The sequence below is a fragment of the Onychostruthus taczanowskii genome, unplaced genomic scaffold (genome assembly GCF_017590055.1).
Source record: "Onychostruthus taczanowskii isolate IOZ18803 unplaced genomic scaffold, ASM1759005v1 scaffold88, whole genome shotgun sequence".
NCBI lineage: Eukaryota > Metazoa > Chordata > Aves > Passeriformes > Passeridae > Onychostruthus > Onychostruthus taczanowskii.
The window spans coordinates 2,295,937-2,323,560 of record NW_024506773.1 but is presented as its reverse complement, the minus strand read 5'-3'; the positions used below and the strand labels follow the sequence as shown (position 1 = coordinate 2,323,560).

Here is a 27,624-nt window from a genome sequence, read left to right as displayed (position 1 = left end):
GCTTTGACATCTAAGTCTGTGACAAAGCTGGCAGCAGTCTCTCAGGACATTCCAGTCAATCTTCCTAGCAATACCTCCTTTCCACCTGGCATAGCAAACAAACACTAGCCAATAAAAAGGAATCTTATGAAATATAATAAACCTTACCACAACCTCAGAATGGTGTCAATTGGTCCTGAGTTTTGAAATTTCAGCTTTATTCCTGGCAACACTTTAATGCAATTTTTAGAAAAATAAAAGAAAGCAAGCAACATCTGTAACAACTTTATCAACAGATACTGTGCAAGAAGTAGAGGCATGAGAAATTAATTAAACAAAAAAGAGCCTTGTTATTATTTTATTTTGAGACGGCATAAGAATGTACAGTATTTTTATTGCATTGTAATTATTGCAATTACAGAATTTTTAAAAAGTCCTGCTGTAGCATCTGAAAGTAGAACTGCCAGCAAAGAGAGGCCATGTATATTATTCACAGAGAATGAAATTAGAGTAACTAAATGATGAATGGTGGAAAATGGATTGCATTTTTAAAGGTGATGTTGTAGCATTAAGTGCTATTAGTAGCAGAGACAAGCATCTTCTAAATAATGCCCTTAGCTACAAGTCCAACTCACACAAGCAGATGGTTATGCCCACATGGAAATGTGATTGCAGTTTGGATATTCTGGGGTAAATCTGACTGCAGGACTGGGAGATAGTTATCAGAGGATGCAATTCAAGCAATTTACCATTTTCACATATTTGATCCATATTTTGCTTATACCTTTGGGTTCCAAAACTTTTTGATATTTTTTTTCAGTGTCTTTTGCCGCAATTCTTGAAGCCTGTGAGTGCTACTGCAATCCCATCAACTGTTCCTACTAAATAACTTTAGATCTTATTTATATTGTGACTCTGACATGGCTGCGTGTGTTAGTAACCTGACACCAGTGGTTCTCAGTCTAATATTGCATAAACTTCTTCTGCAATAACACCAGCTTGCTGCTGCACAATCCAAAGGCTCCCATGTGCTATATTAATAAATAATATATTTTATGACATGCTTTTTAAAGATAGATCATTCCAAATAGAATGTTGGTTCAATGCTTTAACTCTTCAAAACCTTTATTTCTAACAGTCTGACTTTAACATTTCTCTCACAAATTGTAGAGGTTGAGTGGCATCGTTGAAATACATGGGTTGTCTGTGATTGATACAGAATTAGGTGTGACTTAGGTAGGTGCAGCCTGACCTTTGGAAACCTAGAATCACAGAATATTCTGAGTTGGAAGTGACCTATCAGGCCCCACACAACACTCCAAGACTCACACCATGTGTCTAACAGCATTTTCCAAACACTTCTTGAACTCTGTCAGGCTTTATGCTGTGACCACTTCCCTGGGGAGCCTGTTCCAGTGCCCAAACAGACACTGGGTGAAAAACCTTTTACTTATATCCAACCTAAACCCCCCCTGACTCAGTTCCATGCCATTAACCCACAACAATATTTAACAATTCCTCTGGGATGGTGAAGAGTAAAATGCTGCACACATTCTTAAATGACAATAAAGATGCTAGATTATGTGATCATACAAGGGTTCAAGACCTTAAGTTCCCCAGGACAGTAAGACAAAAAATGACAAAAGGAGAGAAAATAATATGGACATCCTTGTTTTTCTGTATACCATCAGTGTTTAAATTTCTCAGAATCATTTCATACATTGTTTCTATAGGATTCTTCAGGGATTTAATTTACCTTACAGCTATACCTACCTGCTCATTAATTTTTCCAAAGTTTTCTTTGGAGTGTGCTTCCAAACTTAACACTGAGTTTCAAAATTAGGCATTCTGTCTTGCTAAAAGAAGACAAACCCCTTTCCATTCTTTCCTTACCAGTCCTATACTGTGGCACAGGGAAACATAGGTCACTTCTCTCTGGCTCAAACTCCATAACCAGATGAGAAGCCTGTGGATAGCTAAATACTTATCAAAGTTTGATCTGTGTGTCCTTATTTCTATTCATGAAGTTGCTCAGGTATAATTAGAGGCTTATCCATAATTACAGAGTGGCTTTTTGTCCCCACAGAATGGGGCACACAGATGGACACTATAATGGAAATTAGTCAGCTGCCTGTCCATGATTGATGAGTCGGTGAAGTGCCCAGCTCCTACCCTCGCTGGAGTGTAGGTGCTCTTGGACCCAGCCAGCAGGAAACACAGCAGACAGCATTCCAGCATTCACATTAGCAGGTGGTCCTGGGCAAGCAAATCTCCTGCGTGAAAGATGACACCCTTACATAATCAGTTTTCAGACCAGAATTGTTTTTAAGTAGAAAATATCTCTCAGAGAAAGATGCAGCACTGAACTGCCTCTTTCAGCTCTTCTTTTTTGCCTTAGTAACCCAGAAAAATTCCAGACAAATGAGCCAGGGATAAATGCAGAGAGGGCAGTCCTGTATTTACTTGACTCACGTTACTAAACATAATTTGAACATGGGATGTGGCCACATTCATGGTTCATGATCAGACTCAGCACACAATGCTGAAACTCCTATTAATTCTCTGAGAAAGCTGTCAGGCTCCATTTTGATCTCATGCCTAATGAGAAAGGTTTGTCATTCCCTGTGAAAAATACTGGACAAGCCTTACAGGTTTCTAAAATCTCATTTTTATTCCCTTCCTTTCTGACTCTGCAGAGAGGAGCTCAGTGCCACTGTTCAGAAATGGATGAAAGGGAGACAAAGTGATGCAAGTGTGAGCTGGCTTGAATCAATGCCTGCTTCACTGCAGCCAGGAGATCAGCATGCAGGAACCACACTAACACCTGGGAAGTGGAGACTGAGGCACAGCACCATGGGACACCAGGACAGCTGGATTAATGAACCTGTGCTGGAAACTTCATGTGGGGATCCTTTTTTGTCAAACAGGGAAAGAAAAAGAATGGATGAAAATGAGTGGTAAAAGATGAGGAGAGTAGAAAAATAACTTTTATCAGTCTCTTGAGATAGAGTATGAGAAAAGGAATGCACGTGCTTCACAAACTATTGTATTTAAAGGCATATTTTTTTTTGCTGTCAATCTCTTGCCCTCTGATCAGTATAAAATAGTACTATTGAGTCTAATCAGTGCAGGCTGGAACTCCTTATTGTCTGAAGTGGTGTGCATGTAGTCCTGCTGCACAGTAACTAGGTCAGAGAGTTTCTGACAAATGTGTGATCATTTCTGCCTCCTTTGAATGAGATTATCAGTTTTAGTTTCCTTGTGCAGAAAGTCTAAACTTCTACTGTTTCTGGCTCTCGGGATCTGATCATTAGTCTTTTGATTATGTAAAAAATCAGCTTCTGAAGGAATAGAAATATGTAGAAATTTTGGCTTCCCTCAACTGTCCCTCCCCATAAAAAGCCAAACCCCAAATTGAAAAAAAGAAAAAAAGAAGAAAAGAAGAAAAAGAAAATGGTTCTAGCTTCAATGATTGCATTCAATTTTTTTTTTAAAAAAACCATGAGATTCATACTCAGAAACTAGAAAGCAGTGAAAGGAACCTTAAAAAAACCAGGATCCCATGGAGTATTATAAGCACTTGTAATTACAAAACAGGAATGTACTAAATTAAACGCCAGATTGAAAGTGTTTATTCCACATGTATGTAGCAAAAAATGGAGAGAGAACAGTTTCATTTAGCAGATGTAGGTACTGCATTGCTAAATGACATCAGGATTTTGTCCTCTGGGAACTTTTAGAAGTTTTCCTAAAGCTGATGGCTTCCATCAGTTTTCCTAAAGCTGATGGCTTAAATTCCAAATGGAATTTAATACATCTTATACGCTGAAACTGTAATAAGGTGCATTTATACATGCTGTTGTGAAACTGTCACCAGCAAATAGTGCACACAAAGAAAATGTAAACCTCTACCTAATATGCTGCCTATGCCGTGAAAACCAATTAGAATATCATTATTAGAGCTGCTGCTTCATCTACATGGGATAAATTAATAAATGGCATTAAATATATACTTTCAGAAATTTGGAAATAGCCCTACATGATTGCTTTGTGCAGAGTTCACAATTACCTTCAAAAATAATTGAAAAAGAAAATTCACAAAGGCTGTAGAAATCACTAAATTAACTTTTCCTATCTACTACCCAAAAGGCTATAAAAATCCCCTTGTGTTGTTCAAAATCCCTTCAAAAGAAAGCATGATAAAATGATAAAAATGTTAAATTAAATGCAATGCAGGAAGTGATAACTATGACTGGCCATTGCTTTAGTAGACTAATCTTATGAAACAATCTTCCTAGAGTTCCTGGTTATTATTTACTTGTACTTATAATCACATAGTAAAAATAAAAGCAGAAATAGTTTTTGCAGTATTTCAGCAAAGAACAAATACATTTGTTCAGGTTCTGAGATGTTCCCTGGGATGGCCAGGATAGGCAAGCAAGCAGGGCTGAATATCCCCTCGTGTGTCTTGAATACTGGATGAACAGATGGGTTTTTCCATGCAGCATCATAATTTAAAGCAGCTCCAGGGACTACTGCTCACATCTCCCCATGAAGCTCTTCCAAATCTCCGGTTAAAACTCCTTCATTTCCGCTGCTGCCAGGCTCATTTGCCAGCTTCAGAGGGAGCAGTGGGGAAACTGTGCAAAGTCCTAAGGTCTTCCTTCTAATACTTCTGTCCTATGTCCTTCCTGCCAATCATGGCGCAAAACTAAGATGCTATTATGACAAGAAAAATTAAGTTTCCTATATCGGGAAAAGTTTACAAGATCATAGTTCTGAAGGGAAGGGTAGGATTTACCTGAGCTAGTCCTAAAATGCAGACTTCATCCAGTTTTATATTGCCCAAATACTCACTTAACCTTTTAGAGTAGTACTTATGAAAACACCCTTGCATTCCCCTTTACATGAACACTATGAAATGAAGAATGTTTTGGGATTATATACTTAACTTTGTTATTTTCATTCTTGCTCTACTTCAGCTGCGTAATGTTCACAGGCATTTACTCCTTGTAAGTGTTGCAGGTTGTGTGACTTACAAGCTGCATTAGAATATGATTTGGACTAGCCCATTTGAATAATGTTTGAGCAAAAATTCAAAGTACTTCCCCATCTGCTCCCCTGAAAAATAACTTCATAAAATACCAGTATTGGGGTTATTTTCTTGAGAATTGCAATATCAAATATATTCAGCTGAAGTACATAAAAGTAAATAAAGTGTGGGTTTCTTTCACAACACTCAGCTCAAATCCAAGCTTGAGAAATAATGGTATCTTTCCTGTTTTGCATTAAGGGAGTAAGGAAGAACATAGAAATTCAGCTGATAGCTAACTGATGCATTTCCCCTGTTTTCCAATAATACTTTCACTGTCACTCTCATAAAAAATTTCACAAGATTTTAATTGATTTAGTTGACCCGTTGCTTTAATTGCTTGCAATTGTCTACATTCTTAGTGCTTTGCCAGGACACAAATGCTTTGGCTCCAATGCAGCAAGAATCGCACATGCTAGTGTGATTTAGAAATGAAAACTGCTACTGTTAGCAGGGGAAAGAAAAGAAAGAAGATGAAGATGGAGCCTCCCTACAGTGGAGATCTGCAATGAACATGGTGCAAGAAGGGAAAATGTAGTGGGTATACTGTGTAGTTCTAGAAAGCTAGTTGTGTTCACAAAGAGAAAAAACTGAAACCTAGGGCAAACATTTCATACTGTTCTCCTGGAAGCATAACCCCAAAATGCTCTGAAAATGATAAATTTTTATGGCAATGAGAAGTGGAAGGCATGTCAGTAGTGCAGCTTTAGCCTGAAACATATCCATATTTCTATCCAAAAATATTTTAGAGACAGAGTGGATGGGGCAGCTCTGAATATACAGTGTATGGATCGGTCAGTAGATCACAACTCTGCGCTATTTATGTTGGTAAGGATATTGTAGACAGCAGTGGACTATTCTTTAGGTTGTTCCACAAGAGAGGCAGATAATTTGTCTTCCCTTGTTATTTTCTCAGTACAAAAAATCCCTTCAAATATTCTAGAGACCAAAATACTTAGTTATAAAATTAAAAGTAGATTGCAAATATGCTGAATGACCATAAGTTTGTAGGGTTATAAAATGTATATTTATTCTAAATCAGTTTACTGTAAAACTTAACTTGAAATTGAATTTATGGTATTACTAGATATGCAGTTTAAAATGTCCTTTAGTGTAAGCAGAAAAGCTATAGCTGTTGGATGATATGACTCTCTAATGTCTTGCCAAAAAAGCTTTGAGTTGCATACAGAACTAAATTATACCCTTCATACAGTAAATTTGAGCCCCATTAAAATAACTGAGCACTTTGCAGTAGTGTGATCTGAAGCTGTGATCTTGAGAGGAGTCCAGCAAATGAATGTCAGCTCACAGTTTGGGAGGAAATGTGGTCTTCTATCTAAAATTTTTGCTACTAAAGCTGTGGAATTGGTATTTATTCAGTATTTGGTATTGTAATAGCTATATTAGAAGTTAACAAATGCTTTAAAACAGCATTAGAAGGTGCAGTTTGAGCTGTTGCCTTTAAAATAAGTGTTAATGTTAAAGGCTTGGTCCACTGCAATCATCAAGGTTTCAGAAAAAAGTTATCCTCACATAAACATTAATTAAGCCTAACTAATTCTGAGTAAGGATGAACCCAGCACACAGTTGGTGCTTTGATCAATTACATCTAAAACTCTTCCAGTACTTTTTTAAGGAAAGATGCTTGTTCATACATCTAAGAAAAATGTTGTAAGGAGGGAGCCTGTGTTCTGCCTACTGCTCTTTCCCTCCCTTAATTTTCTTATTGTGTGGCTCTTACAGCTGAGAGTTAAAACACTAAGAGACTTCTCAAACTTGGTTTGAATACAATGAAGACTTTCCTCCTCTCCTGTTACCTGTTCTTCTCAGATGCTGTGAAGTCAAAATTTCTTGTGTTTTCCACATAAAAACTTGCAAATAAGATCTTCTAGAAATTCCCTAAAAATCCATTAGGTGCAACATGTTTCAAATTCATTAATTTTACAAATAATGAGAACTCAACTCAGTGTCACTTTTTATGGGAATCAGATATTGAAACCAGAGATACATAAAGTGTTTTTTAGACTTTGTCTGTGCTCTATTGTCTCTTTCTGAATAGTAAGTGATCACTTTTTTCACAAAAATACACGGCAAGAATATATCAGTGGCCTATTTCTAAGGGTTTGTTTAAGTAATCTTTGACTTTTGTGTCTAATTGGTATTATTGGGAAATTCTTGACTCTGGAAATAATGAAGAAAGATGCAAAACATTATTACCCAAAATAAGTCCACCATACAAATACTTTCAAATATGTTTGTGATTCTGATATCAGAATTCTTTTCCAGGGGAAAAATAAGGGATGAAAACATGGGTTGAACACAGCCTCAAAATATCCCTGATAGTACTGAGCTGGATGGACAGAAATATTCAGTGTCTTACCAGCACTTTTTTTCAAGTGTACAGGGCCTGAACTCACTTTCTTGCATTTTCCTTAGGGAATACCATTTCCTAATTTTGTTTTCAGTATTATGTAGAAGCTCCAAACACTTTCTTTTGATATAGTGGCTTTTATTTTGAACTCTCCACTGGAGAGTCTTTATATACTCTCCTCATATCTGACAATGAGCAAGGTTTCCATGAACTTTTAGTTCTGTCTCTCAAAATTATAAGCAAGCTATACCCTGGTGGGTAAGTGAGCAGTGAGGATGTTTGAAGAAATGCTTTCTCCAGGTGGCCCAAACTGATCTGCTTATTCTCTGCATGTCTGAGCCTACAACAAATAGATCACTACCTAGCTATGAAGTTGTCTGCAGTATGTTAAATGGGTTCAAAATCATACTTGATGTTCATAAACTCACATAAACATCTTACTGTAATTTTCCAAACTGTTTTTTCCCAGAGCCTTTGATGAGGAAGGTGCTGCTATTTTCTTTCATTATGGGAATGATAAACTTTCACAAATTAAAATTGAAAATAGTTTATGGTCATTCTTTTCTATATGTGGTTTAAAATAATGATGACAAGAATATCAGATTGTTTATTGCTGATGGTGGTAGTTGAGCATATGTACAAAAGAAATAACATTTAAACATGTTAACAGCTTTAGTAACATCAAGGTTCACAATCTGTGTTTTGATCTATTAAAATTGTATTCCAAGTTCCAATTTTAAATTTCATTATCTGATTATGCCTATTTTATTATTAACATGAGTAAAACAGAGTGATAATTGCCCAAAGCTCAATACCTAGGAGGTTTTGATTGAACCGATTCCAGTGCTAATTCACTACTTAATCCAAAGGCTTTGGTGAGGAATTCTGGGGGCAACATATATGAGAATTAATTGAATACCATGTAGAGAAGTCCCTTGTACTTAGCCACAGCATATCCTTAAAAAGATCCCAGAATCTCTAAATCATCAGCCATCAGCACTCACCCAGGAAAACACTGCATTTCTACTTTGTGAAAAAGATTATTAATTCAGTTATCATTCTTACACTGCCTCTATTATTCACTCTCAATTTTTGGAATCAGGACATGTATTCTACAGTGTCAGTGGCCAACCACTTCTCCTCTATTGCATGGTCATGTCTGGGCTATTTTAGCATTGAGGCCTTGAAGACAGAAAGAAAAGGAGAAAGAAACTTCCACACCATCTTAGTACAAAAGAAAAGAACAGAAAATAATACAGAAACTTAACTACAACTATATGATGACATATATTGGTGCACTTCAGAGTTCTCCCTTTGAAATGGCTGTCCTGAATACACAAACTTCCTCTCCAAAAACTTTCAGGATCCAAGGAAACAGCCTCTCCTTCAATTGCAGGCTCAGCCTGCAGTGGGTTATATCATGATACCACATGCTGTCACACAGGAACCAACTTGACCCACTGAATATCAAAATCTAGGTGCGTGTGCATACATTGTCTTTAGGGAAAAATAGATACACTTTATAGCACATCTTCCTAGACCTGGCCTTGCTTTCACACCACAGTTGCAGTGATGAGGCTACTGAGGGAGCTACATCCTATATCAGAATATAATGTTTTGTGCAGCATATCATAACTGACCAAGGCATCTATTTGTTTTACTTAGAATGCAATGTGTGTAGCACTGCCACACTTTCCCAAGGGAGGTCAACATTCAAAAAGTTCCTAAAAATTGCTTAGGAGCATTAGTAATTCATAAAGTTGAATTCCAAGAATTATTCTTAGCATTATGAAGAAACTCTTCCTAGGACCATGGAATTTCTGGTCATTATCTGACTCAACCAACAGATTTCGCTGGCCATTTAGTAATGACCCTTGTCTCACCCCTAGAAGAAGACAAAATCCTCAAAGTCCCAGTAGGAACATCAAAACAATTAATGGTGTCTGTGTACCCACAAAGTTCCCTCCTCAGTTATGCCATCTCCTTAATGGTGCATTAAGCACAAGCAAATATTTTTCAGATACATTGATCTCCTTGAATGCTGTTTGTTTCTACTCGTTGAAATGAATAGTTAAATGTTGTCTTATGGTGTTTCAAAGTATAAATCTTTTAAATGAATAAAAGGTGGGCTTTCCTTTGTCTGGGAATAATGTAGCTGCCTGTCACTGAGTTTGAACTGAAAAAGAAAATTAGCTTTGTCAGCAGGAACAGTAGGGAAAGGTAACCTGGTACTTAATTTAGATCAAATATTCATAGTGAGAGTACAAATTAAATTGGTCATTTAAACTATTGCTCTGTTTTGATGGGCCACTAAAAACTGAAAAGAGATTGATTTTTTTTTTTTTCCAAATTAAAATATTGGTGAACATCATGAGCTAGCTCATGTCACAGAAATAATATGAATATGAATAAAATAAATAACAAATAATAAATATGAATATATAATTTCCTTTGAATCTATATAAAAAATATTCTCCCTTTGCAAGGATTTTAATTTCACATCTATTAAGGATATAATTAAATGAACTGAAGAAAAGTTATTGGCACACATGACAAGGACTATATTTTTATTATTTATATGGTGCTGCTACTTTACAGAAAAAATAATTAGAATAATATTATTACTATCAATTCACTAAATCATGCTATTCTATTTTAGATTATGGCATTTAAGCATTTGCTTAATGTTGAAAATGGCCATTAATTGCTCTGCTGTACTGGTTCCAGTATCATTACCTTTGAGATACTTGATCTGGGCTGACCTCTCCTGTAAGAATTTAGCTGTAAAAGTTAAGAAGATAATGTCACATTGAAGGTCCATCCAGCTTTCTTCTGCCCAAGATAATTGTGAATGTCTTGGGAAGAGTACAATGCCAGGAGAAGCAGATATTAATATTTCCTGTCAATGTTTTCTGAACACTCACAAGTCTGTACCTCAAACACTCTGTGATACAGAAGTGTCAATATATTTAATAACTCTGCATTATTATTTTCCTTCTTGAATTTGTCAGTCCCTTTATGAATGATGTAAAATTTTTAAGGTCCTGTGAAAATGACTTCCCATGCAAAATGACATTATTTTTTGAAGGAAAGTTTTTGCAGTTACCTTTGCTAAGGGTACTGAAAATTAAAAGATATTTTCAGAAAGAGAAGTGTTTGCCTGTTGTAAAGCTAAGATTTCGACAATTCCAACCTACCTTCCTAAATTTCCCTAGTAACTTCATGAAAATCATTTGGGTTAAAGTTTTTCATATGCTGCTGAACACTGTATCCTACAGCACTGTCAGCAGCAAGTAAACTTGTTTGTGTTGAAAACAATAACATCAGAGTACCTTGGGATCAAAAGTACAACTCAAAAATGTAAAAATACTGCTACTATACTGCTAAAAGTCCAGAAATCTCCTGGGATGCATTATGGTGAATATGCTGTACATTTCCTTCTTACAATTCATACTGAACTTGAAACTCTGTTATGTTTCGGGAAGCATTTGTGTGGGGAAAAAAAATAAAAATACTTGTTAATCTACACTGGGCACAATGTATAATGAAATTCATATACTACCCTAGAAACACTTTCAGAGTAGAAACAGGACTGCTTTTAGCATTTAAAATTTTTCCCCATTAAAATAAAACCTGAAAATTTACACTCTTCTATTTTTTTAATATATTCTTCAATCCCAAACAAAAGTGAAGTAGAATCATGGCAATTAATGATTTTAATTTCCACTCAAAATTTGAATTCTGACAACTTTTAGATTAAATTTGAGTTTAAGACATACTGTTGAGCAACAGCAGTTGAAGAAAGGAGTTTTGATTCCCAAAGTTCTGTGCACTGCAGGGCTGGTAGAGCTGTCTCCAGACAGTTCATCTCTGATGCTTGCTGAACTGAAAGTCAATTTGAAGTGGAAATGGTATGGCCAGACTTTGTCTTTCCTGCTGAAAACAGGAGAGCTCTAAAGGCAACTCCTCACCTTCTGGGCACGGCAGAGAGCCAGACAAGCTCTGGCACACTGATATGAATGTTCCTTTGAACCACATGAAGCTTTGCACCCTCTGCTTCCAGCAGTGTATTAGTATCTCTGGGAGATATTAACACTGGGAGAAGGAGATAGGAAAATGAATTCAGAATACATAAAATATAAACCCCAACAAACAAACAAAACCAAACAAGAACAACAGTAGCAACAACAAAACCCCTCAAAAACAACTCCAAGCAGCCAAAGAAGTTACTTTGAGGGTTAAAAAAATCAACACAGATAAAAATATAAAACATATATGTTAGATTTTAACAGAACATATCCTTCCTGTAAGAGCTAGGATTCTTCCATGTTGTGCTTGTACACAAAAAAAAGTGTCTTTTTTCTTGCATGCTCTATTTCAAAGCTATAAAGACGTGAGCATTTTGGATGGTAAATGTTTTAACTGTAGGCCCTGACAACAGGGATTCAGCTGAGCCTGAGGTGAGTGTGTTAGCCCTTTAGCATTGCACATGCAAAAATCTGGGTCAGTCAACTGTCCATAAGTGTTGACTTTTTAATGACAGCTACATTGCTTCCTAGATGTATATTATCTTAAGTACTTTAAAAAAATTGCAAAGCAGTGCTCCAGAAATTACTAACTCATCAGGTGTTATAGCTGGCAGCAGCTCGATGCTTCATTGTCCATTTGATTTGAATAAAATAGCCTTGTGGCAAAGGATTTCTTTAAAGAATTTTTGGAACGGGAGGAGACATACAACCCTATAAATGTGAGCAAGGCAAAATGCATTTAACTGATTTTTAAAAACACTATAAAAGCTGCATGGAAATACCAGGGTTTTTTTTGCAAGAACTTTTTTTTCCTAAGTGTATCTTTTATATAAATTGTAGATGTAGCTGCAGGAAGCAGTATAATGTGGTTAAGGTCACAAAAACACCTCAACCAATATATATTACAATATTAAGTCTAAATTTACATCCAGTAGTCTTAATCAGTCTAAGGGAGTTTGAAATAACTTCTATTTAATCTTTTCCAGATAAGCTTAATGCTGAATATTTGGACTACATATGCCTGTCTTTCATAAATGCAGAGGTAGAAGGAGTAAGACAGTGCTTATTTACAGGCAGCAGAGAAAAAAAATCAGGATTTTGTTTCCATCTGCCTTTCAATATTATTATATGAAACAAGCTAACCTGGAACACACAAGCAAGCTGGACCACACATGATCAGTTGTCAAGTTATTTATATCGCCCTTTCTGGAAATGTGATGGATTTCCTCCCTTGTATGGAACCAAACAAATCCTAGGCTACCAGCTCATGATCCTAGATAGCGTAAGATAAATGCCTTGGGTAAAAGGACTGGAGTAGATCCAAGCACCAAACCAAGATAACAAAATATCTTGGTTTTTTTATAGTTGCCTGCAGCCATGGAGATTGTGAAGTTCACTGCAGAAGGCTTCCAGCAGCTTCAAGGACAGTAGCTACAGGGGATACAGTGGTACCTCTAAGCCAAGAAGTTTGTTATTAATGTAACCAGCTGTCTGAACTCCTACTGACAGGATCCCTCCATCTCCCTGCCCCTTATAAATTTCAAAAGGACTTTAACACTCCAAGGAAAATTAAACATATGAGTACCTGTGAGTACAAAAACACAGACTCAGGTAGTCTAAACTTTATAACTGACTTTTCTTCTCCCTGACCTCATTTGTGAAAATCAAGAATATACTGTATTTCCTATATGAGCTACATCTTCTGCTACAAGATTGGATATCATAGAAGTGTTTAGCAATCTATACCACCAATGGCTAGGATGGTAGGATTTATTATCACACTGATGCATTCAAAACTGTGCGTTCAACTTCCAGTTTGGTGATAAGCATTGGAAAACTTAACTTCAGCTTAATATTGTTTTTCATCTAGTAAATAGCTATTTGAGCTCCCCTAGGAGCTCTTCTCTATCTGTGTTTTCAAAGCTCATATGTCTTTTGGCTTCCTTCATGTCATGAAAAGTGTTTTCTCTGCTCATTTACAGACTGCTGTGCAAAGAAGCAGCCTCTGGAAATGGCTGGTGTGCAGCATATCGCAGTCTACAAATCTGATAAAAAAACCCCAACATTAAGCCTTTTAACAGCTACAGGCAGCCCTGCCATTTGCATCTGCTCCTTGCAGTAACAATCTGATCCTCTTCAAATGGTGAAATTAAATGTCGGCAGTGCTACTCGATGTTGATGGGCAGATATCGCCTATCACCTCCTTGGTTACCTTATCTGGGCACTCCCTGGCACCAGTCTGTGAAATACCAGGAGCGCTGCACTGGTGAGTGCCCACAGAAGGATCACTTGGCTGGAGGCACAGAAGTAATGGGTTAGGGAAGGGGGTGCAGAAAGAAAAAGCCATTCAAAGCCTCTTGTTCAGAGGGTCAAACAGGTCTATACTCCTGTTCAGGGAATGTACTATGGACCAGGCAGGTGCTGGCCTGCTTTCACCTGTGAGAGCTGCAGGCAGCACAGACCCTTGTGATGGAAGGCTGGGAACTGCAAAAGCACGATTTCAGGGGCTCCATTTGCTGATCCTGCTGCCTGCTTCCCACCTTTAAGGATAGTCTGCACTCAAAAGCTTCAGGAGAGCTCTTACTGTTCAAGTTGCTTCAGTATATGTGACAATTTACTTTCCCATCAAATATAACAGGGAATACACATATTTGTGTATTCTACCATTCTATTTCTACCCACAATAATGTCTGTTATTATTCAGACTCAGCTATCTGTCTTTAATTAGTTCCTCAGCTGAATACTTCAAGCTGTGCTGTCACGTCTGGAATGTTTTACTAATGAATTTAATTCCTTGATCATAGCTCAGTCGCTATGAACTACTGACTCTTTATGTGTAAATAAGAGGGAGGAGATGTGGAGGGCCCCTGGCTTGCTTTTTGTGATAAGTGATGATGTTTACTTGCCTAAGCCTCTTGAAGGGTGAGTACAACTAGGAAAGAGGGGACAGGGAACAAGGTGGAGAGAGAAACCTACAGCACAACCCACCACTTCTCCAAAGATCTCAGGGAAAAGGTCAATACTAATAATTCTCCCTATGATGCATATTTTATACAGTCTGCAGAATTCAGAATCCATGGAGCCCAGAAAAATAAAATTTGCAGGTGCATTTTAGACACATTTGAATATTATTCAAGAATAATTTTGGTTCTTACACACTGAACTCACAAAGAAAAAAAAATGGTGTGGAAAATCATGGAGTAATTTCCTTATTTTTATGCATGGTACTGCATAGAATAAGGCTAATATAAATTAAGTTTGATAGTCTTGCATGTCACATTTTCTTTCAATATCAAATGTATTTTTTGGAGGCAGAACACTATCTTGTTTTGTCCTGGTAAGTCACTACCCATATATGGAATTTCCTATTGGTTAAAGATCTTTCTTGGTTTGGGGTTTTGCTCACGTATTTTTGGATGCAAGTGGAGAGTGCTTAATTACTTAGGTTAGTAATCACCTAGGGATTCCCAGAATTTTGACAAATTTTTGTTGAAGTGATTCCAGGAGGATTGATGGAGACAGGCAATGCAGCTCCGGAGGTATCCTTGGGTCTCTGGTTTGTTAGGATGTCCACCAGCTTCTGTGCCACTGAAGATCAGGAAGGAACTGAGGCAATTGGTTTGCCATTTATATTCCCTTCCTCAGAACACTATAGATGTTTGCTAGCTAAGCAGACACAAGCAAACCACTCTGGTCTGCCAGCTGCTTGTCTGTTTAGTAACAGCTAAAGTGAGCCACATGTGGAAAGTCATCGTCCAGGTGTTGGTTGAGCTACTGCATCAGTAATTGTTACCTATTAGCAAGATTGTCCTGTAAAACCCAAGAGAAAGAAAGCCCTGACTTACAGATCTTGGCTCATCAAAACAGTCAGCCTGTGATCTCTGCCCTTTTCCTGGTTAACAAGGCATGAAATATTCAACAAGCATGCGAAGACTGAAGCATGTGAAGTGTGAGGAGAGTCTGAGGTGACTGGGTTTGCTTATCCTCCATCCCCATTTCAGAAAATATTTTCATTACAATGTGAAATAAATTTATCAGTTAAGTGATAAAATATAAAAAACTACAATAATGAAAACCTACACATTTTTGTTATTTAGATATTCCAACAGTTCATGGATTTAAGCAAAAAATCAATAAAACACCTTTTCTTTTGTGTTGCCATGGGAAATTGTTATTGAACTGATAACAATGACACACATCTTGAATTTACAGCTTCAGATGCTGGTTTGCTATTTTCTCAAAAAATTGCCTATTTCTTTTAGCATCTTAATTTTATTTGCCTGTGTTTTGCCCTACATTACTACAGATTTTCTGATCTGGGATAGCGGCAACAAACAGTATGATAATAACACTTTTATTTAATGACTGGCTGTCCTTATGGGATCTCAAAATTGCCTAATGATATTATGGAGAACAATCAGATTAGCCACCTGAAATACAGTGTGTGCACAGAGAGTAGGGAAAAGCTCTCTCTTCATGATGATATAGAGAGACAACTTCAGGATAAGGAGGGGTAATCACATTGTGATTTAAGCAGGACTGAGGATTCTTCAGGAATGTTTACTTTTATTTCACAGAAGTGAAATCTCCAAAATCTCTATCTCAGCATAGGGAGCTATTTTGCATTTATAGGAAGGAAAGAAGGAGAGCCTCTCCCATGAAGGAAATTCTAAATTTAGTTTAGTTTTCTAGCAAGACCTTGTAATTTTTAGAAAACACTGAAACTTTTGAGAGTTTTGAAGCAAATTGAAAGTTTCTTGAAACTGTTAATGAAATGTAACTGTACTGAGCCGATTGGTTTGAAAATTTTACTGTGATTTGGACATTTTAAACAGGTAGTTAATTCAAAACTTCATTAATGAAATATAGTTAATCAGTGATGAAAAAGGCTCTTCTGTAAAATGTTGAAAGTCAAAGTCACAATGATGTCCTTCTATTGGTGAGAACTTGATGTGTTCTGTTTCAAATGACTTATATTTTCAGAGTTTACATGGCAAGAATTTGGGAGAATTTGCTCTTCTTTTGGGATGAGAAATTAAAGTATTTCATGGAAGAATCTCTTTTCTACATTTTTGTGAACATCTTAACTTTCCTGGAAGATATCCTGGCAACTGTGGATGAAATTTACTTCTGCCTCAATCTGAAATACAAAGACACAAGAACAGTTCATAACAATAAATTCTTTTAAATTTAATCTTGTCATAGCTAATCTAAAATAAATTATAATGGAAGTTACTTGAACACAGATACATGAACTATGTTCTCTGTGTAATAATTGATTTACACTGATTTAATCCCTCAGTTTTCAGAAGCAGACCTATTTGGAGTGACCAGGCAAAAGTTTTCCATCAGCAGGAGTTCATGAAACCAAGGATAAATAGCAAAATATAGATACAGTGGGCATGCTGGAAATTGATTATCTAAAAAAACAGGCTGAAAAGAAACTTTTGAAACCATAAATCACTACTGGCTCTCTTTTCATAACTGTTTCTTTGAAAGCTGTTCTCATGAAAAATATTGCTCCTCTGAATTAGACCAAATCAGATGTGGAGATGGTTCTTCACAAATGAGCGTTGAAATACAGGCATATAAAAATGTTATAATTTGCTGCTTAATACTGTAAAGTTGAAAGCTTCATGATTCTGCAATCTTTGCTAATATCTTTGAAGGACAGATTACTGTAAACTCGTAACAGAAATGGATAGAACTGCACTTAATTTCTTTAATGACAAAAAAGATACTATTTTTGTAAGGTAAAGGATTTCCTCCTTGTCTCCTTTTAATTCTATCTGAGCTGATTCAAAAACAAAGCCTTGAAAAACAACTTTTCAAGTTTCTTGTTTGCCTTGAAGAACCAAAATGGCACCTCACAAAAGGTACATTTTAAGCACAGAAAAGAGGAAGAATGAAGGGGAAATGTCCTCTGAAACCTGCTCTGTAAATATAGAATTTATGGCACTTCACAGGTTGCAGCATTAATTTGGAACCCAGCATATCCAAACTCAGAAATTTAACAGTGGAAGTTATCCATAGCATTACCATTGGAAAAAGGAGTAAGTAAGCATTACTTCATATTTCTTTTACAGTTCTTTAGCCCTTTCTCTCCTACATTTGCAAGTTTTAGAAAAACAGAAGACAAAGGTCAGAAAAAAATGTTAAAAAATAGATCAGAGAAAAGAAATAGGAGGCAAATTTTTAATATATGTATTCCACATCTCTTAAACTATTACTGTATTTCCTTTTAACAGTTCAGACTTCTAATCACTTGACAAAAATGCACAACTTTGCAACCCTGTGTTAATAGTTTCCTTTTGGAACTGCATCACAGTTCAACATGAAAATCTAGAATGACCTGCTTCACTGACAGAGAGAAGGATCAGGTAATATTCTTTCAAAGATTCTGGAAACCATTTGTATAATAATATACATACCCATATAATAAGACTTGATTATGGGAAGATTTTGAACTGAAGCTGTCAAAATTCAGTCCTACAGTTAATGCATGGGGAGAGTAGCCTGTGGGATGAGAAGTCATTACGAATAGCAGCTGTGGTTGTGGAATACACCCCTGACCTTCCTTTTTATTCTATCATTGGACAGAAAAGGTTCAACCATTGTAAATGCTTGTATTTAGACATAATTAGAGTTAGCTTGGCTCCCTAGCATGGAGATCAATCGTGCAAGTTAAACGAGTACCAAAGGTCTCCAGCTTCTTCTTATTAGTTTTTCCATCTTGGTGAGTGAACATTTTAAGTATTACTGAGACACTCTGCATTGTGTGTCAGATATTGGGTGCTGTGAGGCAATAAATGGCTGTCCCCCTTCCTGCTGCCAATCACTTATCTGTGTCTAAATGAGATTGAATTTACATAACTTACACATAGGGATGAATGACACTGACCTCACTCTACCTCACCTTCAATCATTCTCTGGCTTTTTCTGCTCCTTCTGCTCTTTAAATGTCAGTCGGTGCTGCAGGAATGCACAGGCCAAAAGTATTAAAGTGAGAAAGAGTTCAACCTAAAAAAATAAATATAGATAATTCCCTCCTTATTACACCTCATTTCTAAGAAAACTCAGGCTAATGGGGTGAAATTTAAAGGCGGCTGCAAATTTGTACGTGTAATAGATAGGATTCCAGCAACTTCTCAATCCCCAGTTTAGCCACAGGTTCTCCTAATTCCTTTCCTTATGGCTTTACTGACATCTCCTTCTCATCACTTTTCTATACACTGTGGGAATTCTCTCATCATTTTATTCTTAGATTTTGTTTGTGTCCTAGACAATTGCTTTTCTTATTTTGCTACAGGTAAGAGGTAAGATACTAATATGCATTACAATCACAGAGATGGTAAAATGTTTGAAATTATAATTAAAGCATAACTTCAAGAGGATTTGGGTTTAATATGAACTGCTACTGTATGTCATCTATCAGACTAACGATGCTTGCTTAGATTCCCTAGGAATTTAGAGACAATACTTTACATGAGCTGCTTGAGATGTTTCTTTTTTACATTAAAGAAGATAAAATTAACTGCAGTATAATCATAATGATAAGGACAATTTGAATAAAATTAGCCCTTAATTGCATTTGAATTCTGTATTTCAGAAACATAAAACTCATAACTCCTCTATGGAACTTCACCATTTTTTTCTTTTATGATCAGCTGGAGAATTGAACATGGGCATCGATTGCCATACATTTTCATTACTTCAGCAAATATGTAAAAAGAGTAAAATTTATTAGTTCACTGATATTTAAATGAACTCTCTTCTGTAATTTATGCCAATGTATATATTTCGGTAGAATTGAATATGTATGAATATTAAAATTATTCTGTAATAGGCAGGTCAATTCCTATCTTAAAAATTTACTCTCAGATTTACATTTCATGCTGAATCTGGGAAGGGTGAAGATGTAAATTGTGGAGTTGTGTTATTCTTTGCACCTACACTCACATATGTGTGAAACAGGTGTGACTCTCCTTTTCAAAGGCAGTAGAGGAGGCACAGGGAAGGTAAACTACAGGCAGGTAAATAGTAAAGATGAACAGGTTGAAAAGTCTTTCCTATCAAAACAGATACTCAGAGCATACTGCCTTCATGGCCTTAAGGAAAAGCCTCCAGCAATGTAAATTGCATTCATAATGAAAATACACACTGAGTGACAGTGTAATCTATAATAATTTCATACACTACCAGGTACTAGGGAAAAGTGTCATAAATCTCACTCTTTTGAACAAAGCACCCAGGCTCTACTGGATCTTTGCAAAGCTAGAAAAGGATTTTTAAAAAGGGTCTCAAACTGCATCAAGAGCCATTGCTTGTGGTTCAAATGATCTCTTCTTGGTATATTCTAATGGGAACAAGTCCACATTTTTCCTTTTTATCTTGGGTTACTGATGTTCATGTGGCACAAGCTGTGTGGGACATTGTTTTTCTAGTTTGCCAAAGCTGAAATTGATTCTATTGTTACTTTTTTCTCTTGCACTATTTGCAGGCATCCTGTTGCTTCAGTCAGGCATAAAAAGACATGTCCAATAGGAAAATGGTTGAACTGTGTGTGATCTGTACTTTTTCCTGCTCTGTGAGATAAGTAGCTCTTGTGGGTAGGATTTCCTTCATAAAGGAAACAGAACAAAACCAGACAGTGAGTGGGATGCAATAGAGAATATTCATCTATAACCTATGAGTCAATATGTTTCTGTGTTAAAACTGTGTCACTTTACAAGCATTTATTCCATGGATACACATGTATTCAAAGTTTGAACTGAAAGAGGATTTTATGACCATGTAATAAACCTCAGTAAAGGTCGTGTACTGTAGAAACACTGAGAGCTTATAAATCATTAATGTTGCCAATTCCCTGTGGTTTTTGAGCTGCTATAAAAAAAAAGCAAACCAGAACTTTATGTAGAAAGAGCACTCACAGAATCTTACAGTTCTGTGGAGACTAATTTGTCCCAAATATCTAGGCCAAAATGTTTCCTGCTGTACAAATGCAAAGGGGTAGGAGAAAAGTGTCTAGAATAATCAGCTCGGTTTAAGTACTGTCACAAACAAAGAAAATATTTTTGGAACTTAAATAATTCCAAACACACACATTCAAATGCTGTTCACACTGTCTACCACTCCCCATCACCTAAACTCAAAGACAATTCCAGCTGATTTGCAATTTCAGAGATATTAGGTCTTCTCAGTTTGGTACTGCTCACGATGGATCTTTTAAGGTAGTGCTTATCTTGCTGAAAACTCACAAAACAGGAAGTCCTAAATTAAATTCAAAAGTTTTTGGTGGACAACATCAGGGAATCACTTTTGAGTGTAGTAAAGAACTGGTTCCAATTAAAAAGGATGACAAAGCTACCAGCCAGAATGCCAGCACTTGGAGAACTTGGCTGCTTAGGAAGGATACAAGAACATATGTAAGAGAAGGACATGCTTTATCACATACCTACCTTTACATTTCCTGGCATGTTTCACCATGACAGAGAAATGCCCTAAATTCATGAGACCAATGGAGATTTTCTAGCTGCTGTTTTCAAGACAGGAAAAGTTTTATTTGCAAGGCCAGAAAGAGCCTATATTTGTATGAGATAACAGGCCACAGTCTAAGTTTTCCTGCGAGGTGAGAAAATGAAGAGTTCTCTCAGAAATATTAAGACTCCACAGGAGGACATTTAAGCACTGCTTCTTAGAGAAAATATTTCTGCATGAAGATGAAAATAAATTCTAGTTAAACTCCACAATAAATTTAATTATGCATTATGAAACAGGGTTAAAGGTGAAGGGAAAGTCTTAAGAATAGGAAATGACAATATATAAATTGGATGTTAAACAACTGCAAAAGAATGGATTTTTTAACTTTAAAAGTTGCAGGAAAATGACCTAGTGGGTCATTTTTTTCCCATGGGTCTCTGAGGAAAGCAATTGCATATGAAAGATAACCTCAGAAGTTTGATTAAGTAAAACAAAGATCCTTACCCACATCTGAACTGAAGACTGTAGTTTTGTCACCCTCAACATAATCCACTGAAAAATCAAATGTGTCTGAAATAGTACTTTTGGCTGGCAGGCTGCTTTTATTGAAAGGACACTTTCCTTTCTCCTGTTTTGCTGGTAGCACTGGAACAACAGTGATAAGCAGCAAGTACAATGTCTTGATGTTCTCTGGGTGAATCTGTATTTCCCCTTGAATAGCACAATTTACAATCCAGGGCAGCACATAAAGACATGCTGTGGTAATAGATGTAGAAATACAGCAGACAAATTTTTATGTGTACTGAAGGCACCTATAGGCACCGGTGAAAAAAAATTAAACTCTTAGAAGGATCAAGTTTTGATCTGTATTTTTCTTCCTGAACATATCACAATTTATTTGAAAATCATAAGAAATTAATAATAATAATATAAAAATGTATGTAGATATATCTTGCAATACAAGCAAAAAAAAAAAAAGAAAAAAGGGAAATGTAGCAAAATTGAGAGATTTTCACTGGTTTTCTAACCTTAGTGGGAGAGAAGTAATTAACAAATCAAAAGGGAATTGCCTAAATTTCAAATCTGTAATCCCACCACACAAGCCTCTGGCAGAATCATTGCTTCAGGAGTTTCAATAGACAATTTTTTGTATTTTTCTGAGAGCACTCTGTCTGTGTTTTGTTTTTTGGTAGGGGGTATCACTGATGTTAATTTTCATTTGAGTCAGTGTTTTCGCTTTCATTAACCTGTAAGACAAGTCACTATATAACTGGCATGTTGTCCAAGATAGAGTAGGAGTAAATTGTTTCTGCTTCCAGTAGAGTATTCAATTTCAGTTAAATCTTTCAATAATTCAAATACATTGTGTTTGTTTAGTTATTTTTTTTTTCTGGGATACTTTCCAGCTTACCTATGTATGTAACAGTAACATCACTGCAGATCTGTCTGAGTCGACACACTGCATATCCTACTAGAGAATTGACCTCGGACATAACTTTAATGTGTAACTGGAAACTGCACTGTAAGGCTATGCTATTTTTTCCCTGAAACTCAGGTGGTACCCTTGAAAAACAAGTTCAGAGTCCTCAATTTGCAACATAATGAAAATGGATTTAGTGTGCACATGAAACAGTTAATTTATTTTCATTATAAGTGACAGTTCTGAGTCACCAACCTGCACAGGTGATGAATAAGAAGTACTTAAGGAATACAAACCTACACTTTACCAAGGATACCAGCCTCTAAGCAGTGACCCTGGAAGTGGCTGTCTGGTTTAGATAACTACACAGTGGTTTCAATATAAACCCAGAGTCACAAAAAACGTGCATGGCCATAGCGCTGTCTGAATAAATAAACCAACTCTGCTGGAACATTCTAAAAGGAGCAAAGCCAGAAGTGATATTTATAAGCTAAAGAAACAAAGCATCAGTAATGAAAGGAGTGATAATGAGCCATAATAAAAATCACTGAAAAAAAGAACTCAAGGTATATTTCCCCTGAACACATATGCACAGTCATATGCATACAAGCTCAAACAAAATCGATGCACTGGTGGAAGAACTGGGTTTTGATTCGTTCCTGAGCTTCTGTTGTCTGTCAAGGGGACATTTTTTGTCTGTCTCTGCAGGTTCTACAAGCATACTGCTGACACTGGTCTTCATGAAAACTTAGCTTAGAAAGAACCACAGTCAACGAAGCTGCTTCCTCCTCCACATTTTGAAGATTACAGATAATAGAAGTAATATACAAGAAAATGATTCATGGCTCAGAAATCAAAGTCTTACTGGGAGGATAAAAACTGTACAGCAGAGGAGATGGAAAAAACATAAATCTGAGCTGTGTAAAAAACATCTCCCCTTTAAATTCTGTCTTTGCTATAGAGGAAATGGGACAAAAGGAAAATAGACTCAAGGAGAAAAGCAAATCTAGAGCAGAATAGTCAGCCTATTCCCCTCTGGGCTTATAAAGAGCAACCTCGAATCAAAATCCTTGGAAGTCCTTGGGACAAGGATACTCTTAGCAGGTGGCAAATATAGAAGCTTTGTGAAAACTGATATTTTCCTAAGGGGAATGAAAAAAATTCTTCAGAAGGTGCCAGAAACCACAAAAGTAATTTTGAGTCAATATGATTATCAATGAAATCTCTGTAGCAATAGCCCCATCATAGCAAGCTAAGTTCTTCAGTTTGGTTTCAAAAGAAATTACCAGGTCTGCTTTTGAAGACTTGATCTACCACCTCAGGCTGAGCTTAGACACAAAAAGCCCCTCAGTATACTTGTGCTCTTCTCTAAAGGGAAAAGTCTCAAGGTGCCCCTTTGCATTACAGTGAAATAGCATAAAGAGATGGACAAGGTATTTCTATTACTGGTTGGCCAAGGTTAAATGCAGGGCTGCTGAGGAATCCAGATCCTATTGCATAAGTATGAGAAAAACTGTAATAGGTCTGTAAATGGATGTTAATCAGTGTCTCAAAGTTAACTGAAGAATAAAAATTATTAATTTGTCATTCTATGGTTCCCTTTTCCTAGATCCTGCACAGAATAACTTGTCTTCAGGAAAAACAAGAGTAGTTCCCTTATCCAGTATTACTATGGAGACTAAGGACTGGTTTTCTTTGTTTCTACTTAAAATTCCAGTTCTGCTAAGAGGATATTGAGAATGTGCTGATAAACTGCCACTGTCATTCTGTAAGTACAACACCCACAGAGCTGTGGTCAGGAAGGACTGCTTTGCTTTAAGCCTGTGTAGAGTGGACATTTGCTGAAAACCTTGCTTGATCTTTGAATCATTGCAATACACCCCGCCCCAAATTAATTTCCTCTTTACGCACCTGCTCTCCACGAAATTGGATAAGTTTGCTTCCCTGGTAGATCACCACTTAGAAAAAATCATTGTATATTAAGAAAGCGTTCCTCAACACTAAAATGGCAAATAGAAAACAGACATCCTGCATATTTATTCCAAGGTGCAAAGCAGGACCCAGACCAGATTTATGGGATTTTTGCCACAGTGACTAGATGAGTCTTCATCATTCTGATAGAATTCAGCTGCTTAAGCAGATCTTTAGAGGGGTAATAAAGGTCCTTTTTGCTGACTACTTTTCAGAATGCAAGTAGTGTTTTGTGAGGTGCAGTTAAATATGAAAAATACTTCTGGAACACAGAGGTGTGTAATCATGCATAAACCAGTTTTCTGATCCTTATCTCCAACAACAGACACTATTCAAGAACAGCCTTAATCAGGTAATAAATCAAGAAAAATAAAAATGCAATCGTCATTTATGGTACCAAAATAAAACCTATATTTCTGAAAGAAGAATATAGTTATTTTTGCAACAGGAAAACAGTTATGATTCTGCAATCTTCCTTGGTTTGTGTCAAAACAAATTGCACTGAGATGAATGATTTTCAGATTTACTTTAGTCAGTCAATATTGTAGGAACAGTTAATGGTTGTGGCTTCTGCTGATTGATGGATTTTTGAGAATTTGATGAGCATGGGAAGAAGTGAATTGTATGAAATGACAAATATCCTTGCTTTCTTTAATCCTCTTTGCCCTCAGATATTGAGCTTTCAGCTGTCTCTTCTTAAGGACTGCAAAGGCCATCACCTCTGTGGTACTGTTACTGCTGTACTCAGGTACATCTGTGAGTTGGCCCAGGTGACGTGTCACTGTCCCTAGATGTTACACGGTGTTAGCTTTGAGGTTTGTGGCAAATTATTCTGCAATTCTGGTGGGAAAATATCACTTCATGTGCTGCAAAATATCACTGGACTATGGACTAATACAACACATGGTATGGACAACCCTCAGGGCAAGACAAGTTCTCATGACATTGGCTGCAACCACTATGAGAAATTTTTCTAAATAGGTAATTTTTTATTTGGCTGGTCCTTGCTTGCAAAACAAAAATCTGTATTTCTTAGATAGTCTTCATAACTACAACTGAATTTCATTTAAATATGCAGCAACTCAATTTAACTGGACACATGAACTGTGCTGTGATGACATTTAACATCTTCAGTACTAATAATGTTGGTTTTGATGCATGTAACACACAAAAAAAAAAATCAGTTGGTTTGTGGTTTGCTGTTATTGTTTTTAATCCTTTCCCAGAAATTTGGTACTCTGGATCTTTCTTCAAGATTGGAATAAAAGCACAGTTTAAAATTTTTGGATTTTCCCTGGAACAGAAACGTTGTTTTCCACAAGGTGAAACAGCAGCTGTTGTATACATTCAAGAAAGAATACAAGGGGGAATGCTTAGTAAATGCACTGGGAATATAAAACAGAAGTTTGCAAAGGACTGGGATGTATATTATCTCCTGTGAGAAAAATTGTACTAGATTTTTGACAGTAATATATGGTCATGGAAGGAAATTCAAATTTATTCATAGGCAAAGTTTTTCAAAAACTATGAATCATATCTGTAAAGTTCATGGAGAAAATTAAATTAATCAGGATGGTAGGAATACACTCGTTCAGTTTCCCAAAAGGCTGTGTCACTCAGTCACACTCTAATAAAGGCTATTGCCTGCTCAGATGAGGTTTCATTTATACTAATATTTAGAAATGGCTCACACTTTAGAGACTGACATTTCTAGAAACAGTCAAATTCAGGATATGAGGAATATGGATGCAAGAAAAATAATATTTGTTATTTTTTGTCATCAGTTGTAAGAGCCTATTAAAAAAAAAGTTTATCAAACATAGATGAGACACAAATAAACACAGACTGACCTGTGATTGGTCAAACACCATAAATAACAATAAACAAATATATGATGTGAATATTTCTGCATCATCTCTGTCTTACAGGCTGAGTTGTAGTACTCTTTACTGTGAATGGGTTTTATATTATTTATAGATAACACAAATATTAGTTGTTTTAAATTAAATCAGACAAACTTTGCTTGCTGCACCTATAAGAGAACTGCCTTAAAACACAGTGGACAAATGAAACGTGTGCCAATTGCACGGAGTCTGAATTTTTGAAGTGTGATTTAGAAGGGCCTTAAACAGTTGCTCTGCCTTTGGTAGTGAATTTCACCTCCTGAAATATAAAACAGACTGAAGCAAGACTACAATTTTCCTCAGTGCATTCCAGTCTTGAGTGTGCGTGTAGTGGAAATTTATGCATGACACTGATTTACTCTATCAGTAGATGGTCAAACTGGAAGATGTACACCTCCTATCATCACTCAGCCTGGAAACCAGAGACTACAACAAAAAACTCCCAATGCTTTACATGGAAACATCTAGTCCTGATACAGTTAGAATCTGGTAACAGTCTTGTCAAACTTTGTACACCTACATCCAGAGATTACAGTGATGAGTTTTGCCATCATTTATGGAAGCATAGTAATGATTATGATGCTGACAAGAGTGCCCAAGAGAAGCACAGATGCTGAGAGATATTATTATGCAATCTGTATTACTGCTCATCTACATAAACTTAGTTGAATAACCCAAGTTGCCACATTTACCATAAAATAAAGAAGAATACTGATATTTCAAATGAAAAGATAAGTCATCATATGTGTATTTTCATAGATAAAATTTCTCAAATCACATCATGCTTTCATAGCAAAAGGTCTTTTGAGCAGACAGCCATGGTAATGTCTCCAAAGTTACCCCTTTCCAACTGAATTTCTACCCAGGAGTAAGCAGAAGAAAACCAGAGAACTTACGATCTCCTTGGCAGCGCACAGGACCCACGGACACCTTGGCTTCAGACCCAGGCCGGTCTAGATCTCCAACCACCACCTGGCTGACTGGTAGGTGCTCTTTGTATGACAACATCCCACTGTCTTTCCTCCTGAATTACAGAGACACAAAAATAAAGCAATTGTGAAGCATATGAAATTATTTTCCTTGATCTAAGCACCAAATGAATAGGCATGCAACTCAAACCTCATTTTAGTTTTAGCAAGACCACAAAAATTCAATTTATAGTCATGTCTTTGAGCTCCTCATTTCAACTGCAGCAAGTAACCCAGTGCTTTTTTCATGCTTAGACCAAATCACCGTGCACAGCTACAATATTTTTCCTTTATTATTTCAAGAGATGAACCCAACTGGCATCGAGTGTTCTTTCTTCCAAACAGAAAATGAAATAAGCAATATTTAATGGGGAACTTTATCTTTCAGCTGGTTTGCCTCTGTGGATTTTT

At 36.5% G+C, this 27,624-nt stretch overlaps 1 protein-coding gene across 1 annotated transcript in view; it reads right to left on the bottom strand.

Annotated features, from left to right (window-relative positions):
• Positions 1–27,624, bottom strand: part of CNTNAP2 (contactin associated protein 2) — a 1,013,892-nt gene that overhangs the window by 135,823 nt on the left and 850,445 nt on the right. Inside the window, exon 15 of the mRNA XM_041425209.1 lies at positions 27,142–27,269. Coding sequence (XP_041281143.1) covers positions 27,142–27,269 — 128 coding nt within the window. The remainder of the gene's footprint in view (positions 1–27,141; positions 27,270–27,624) is intronic.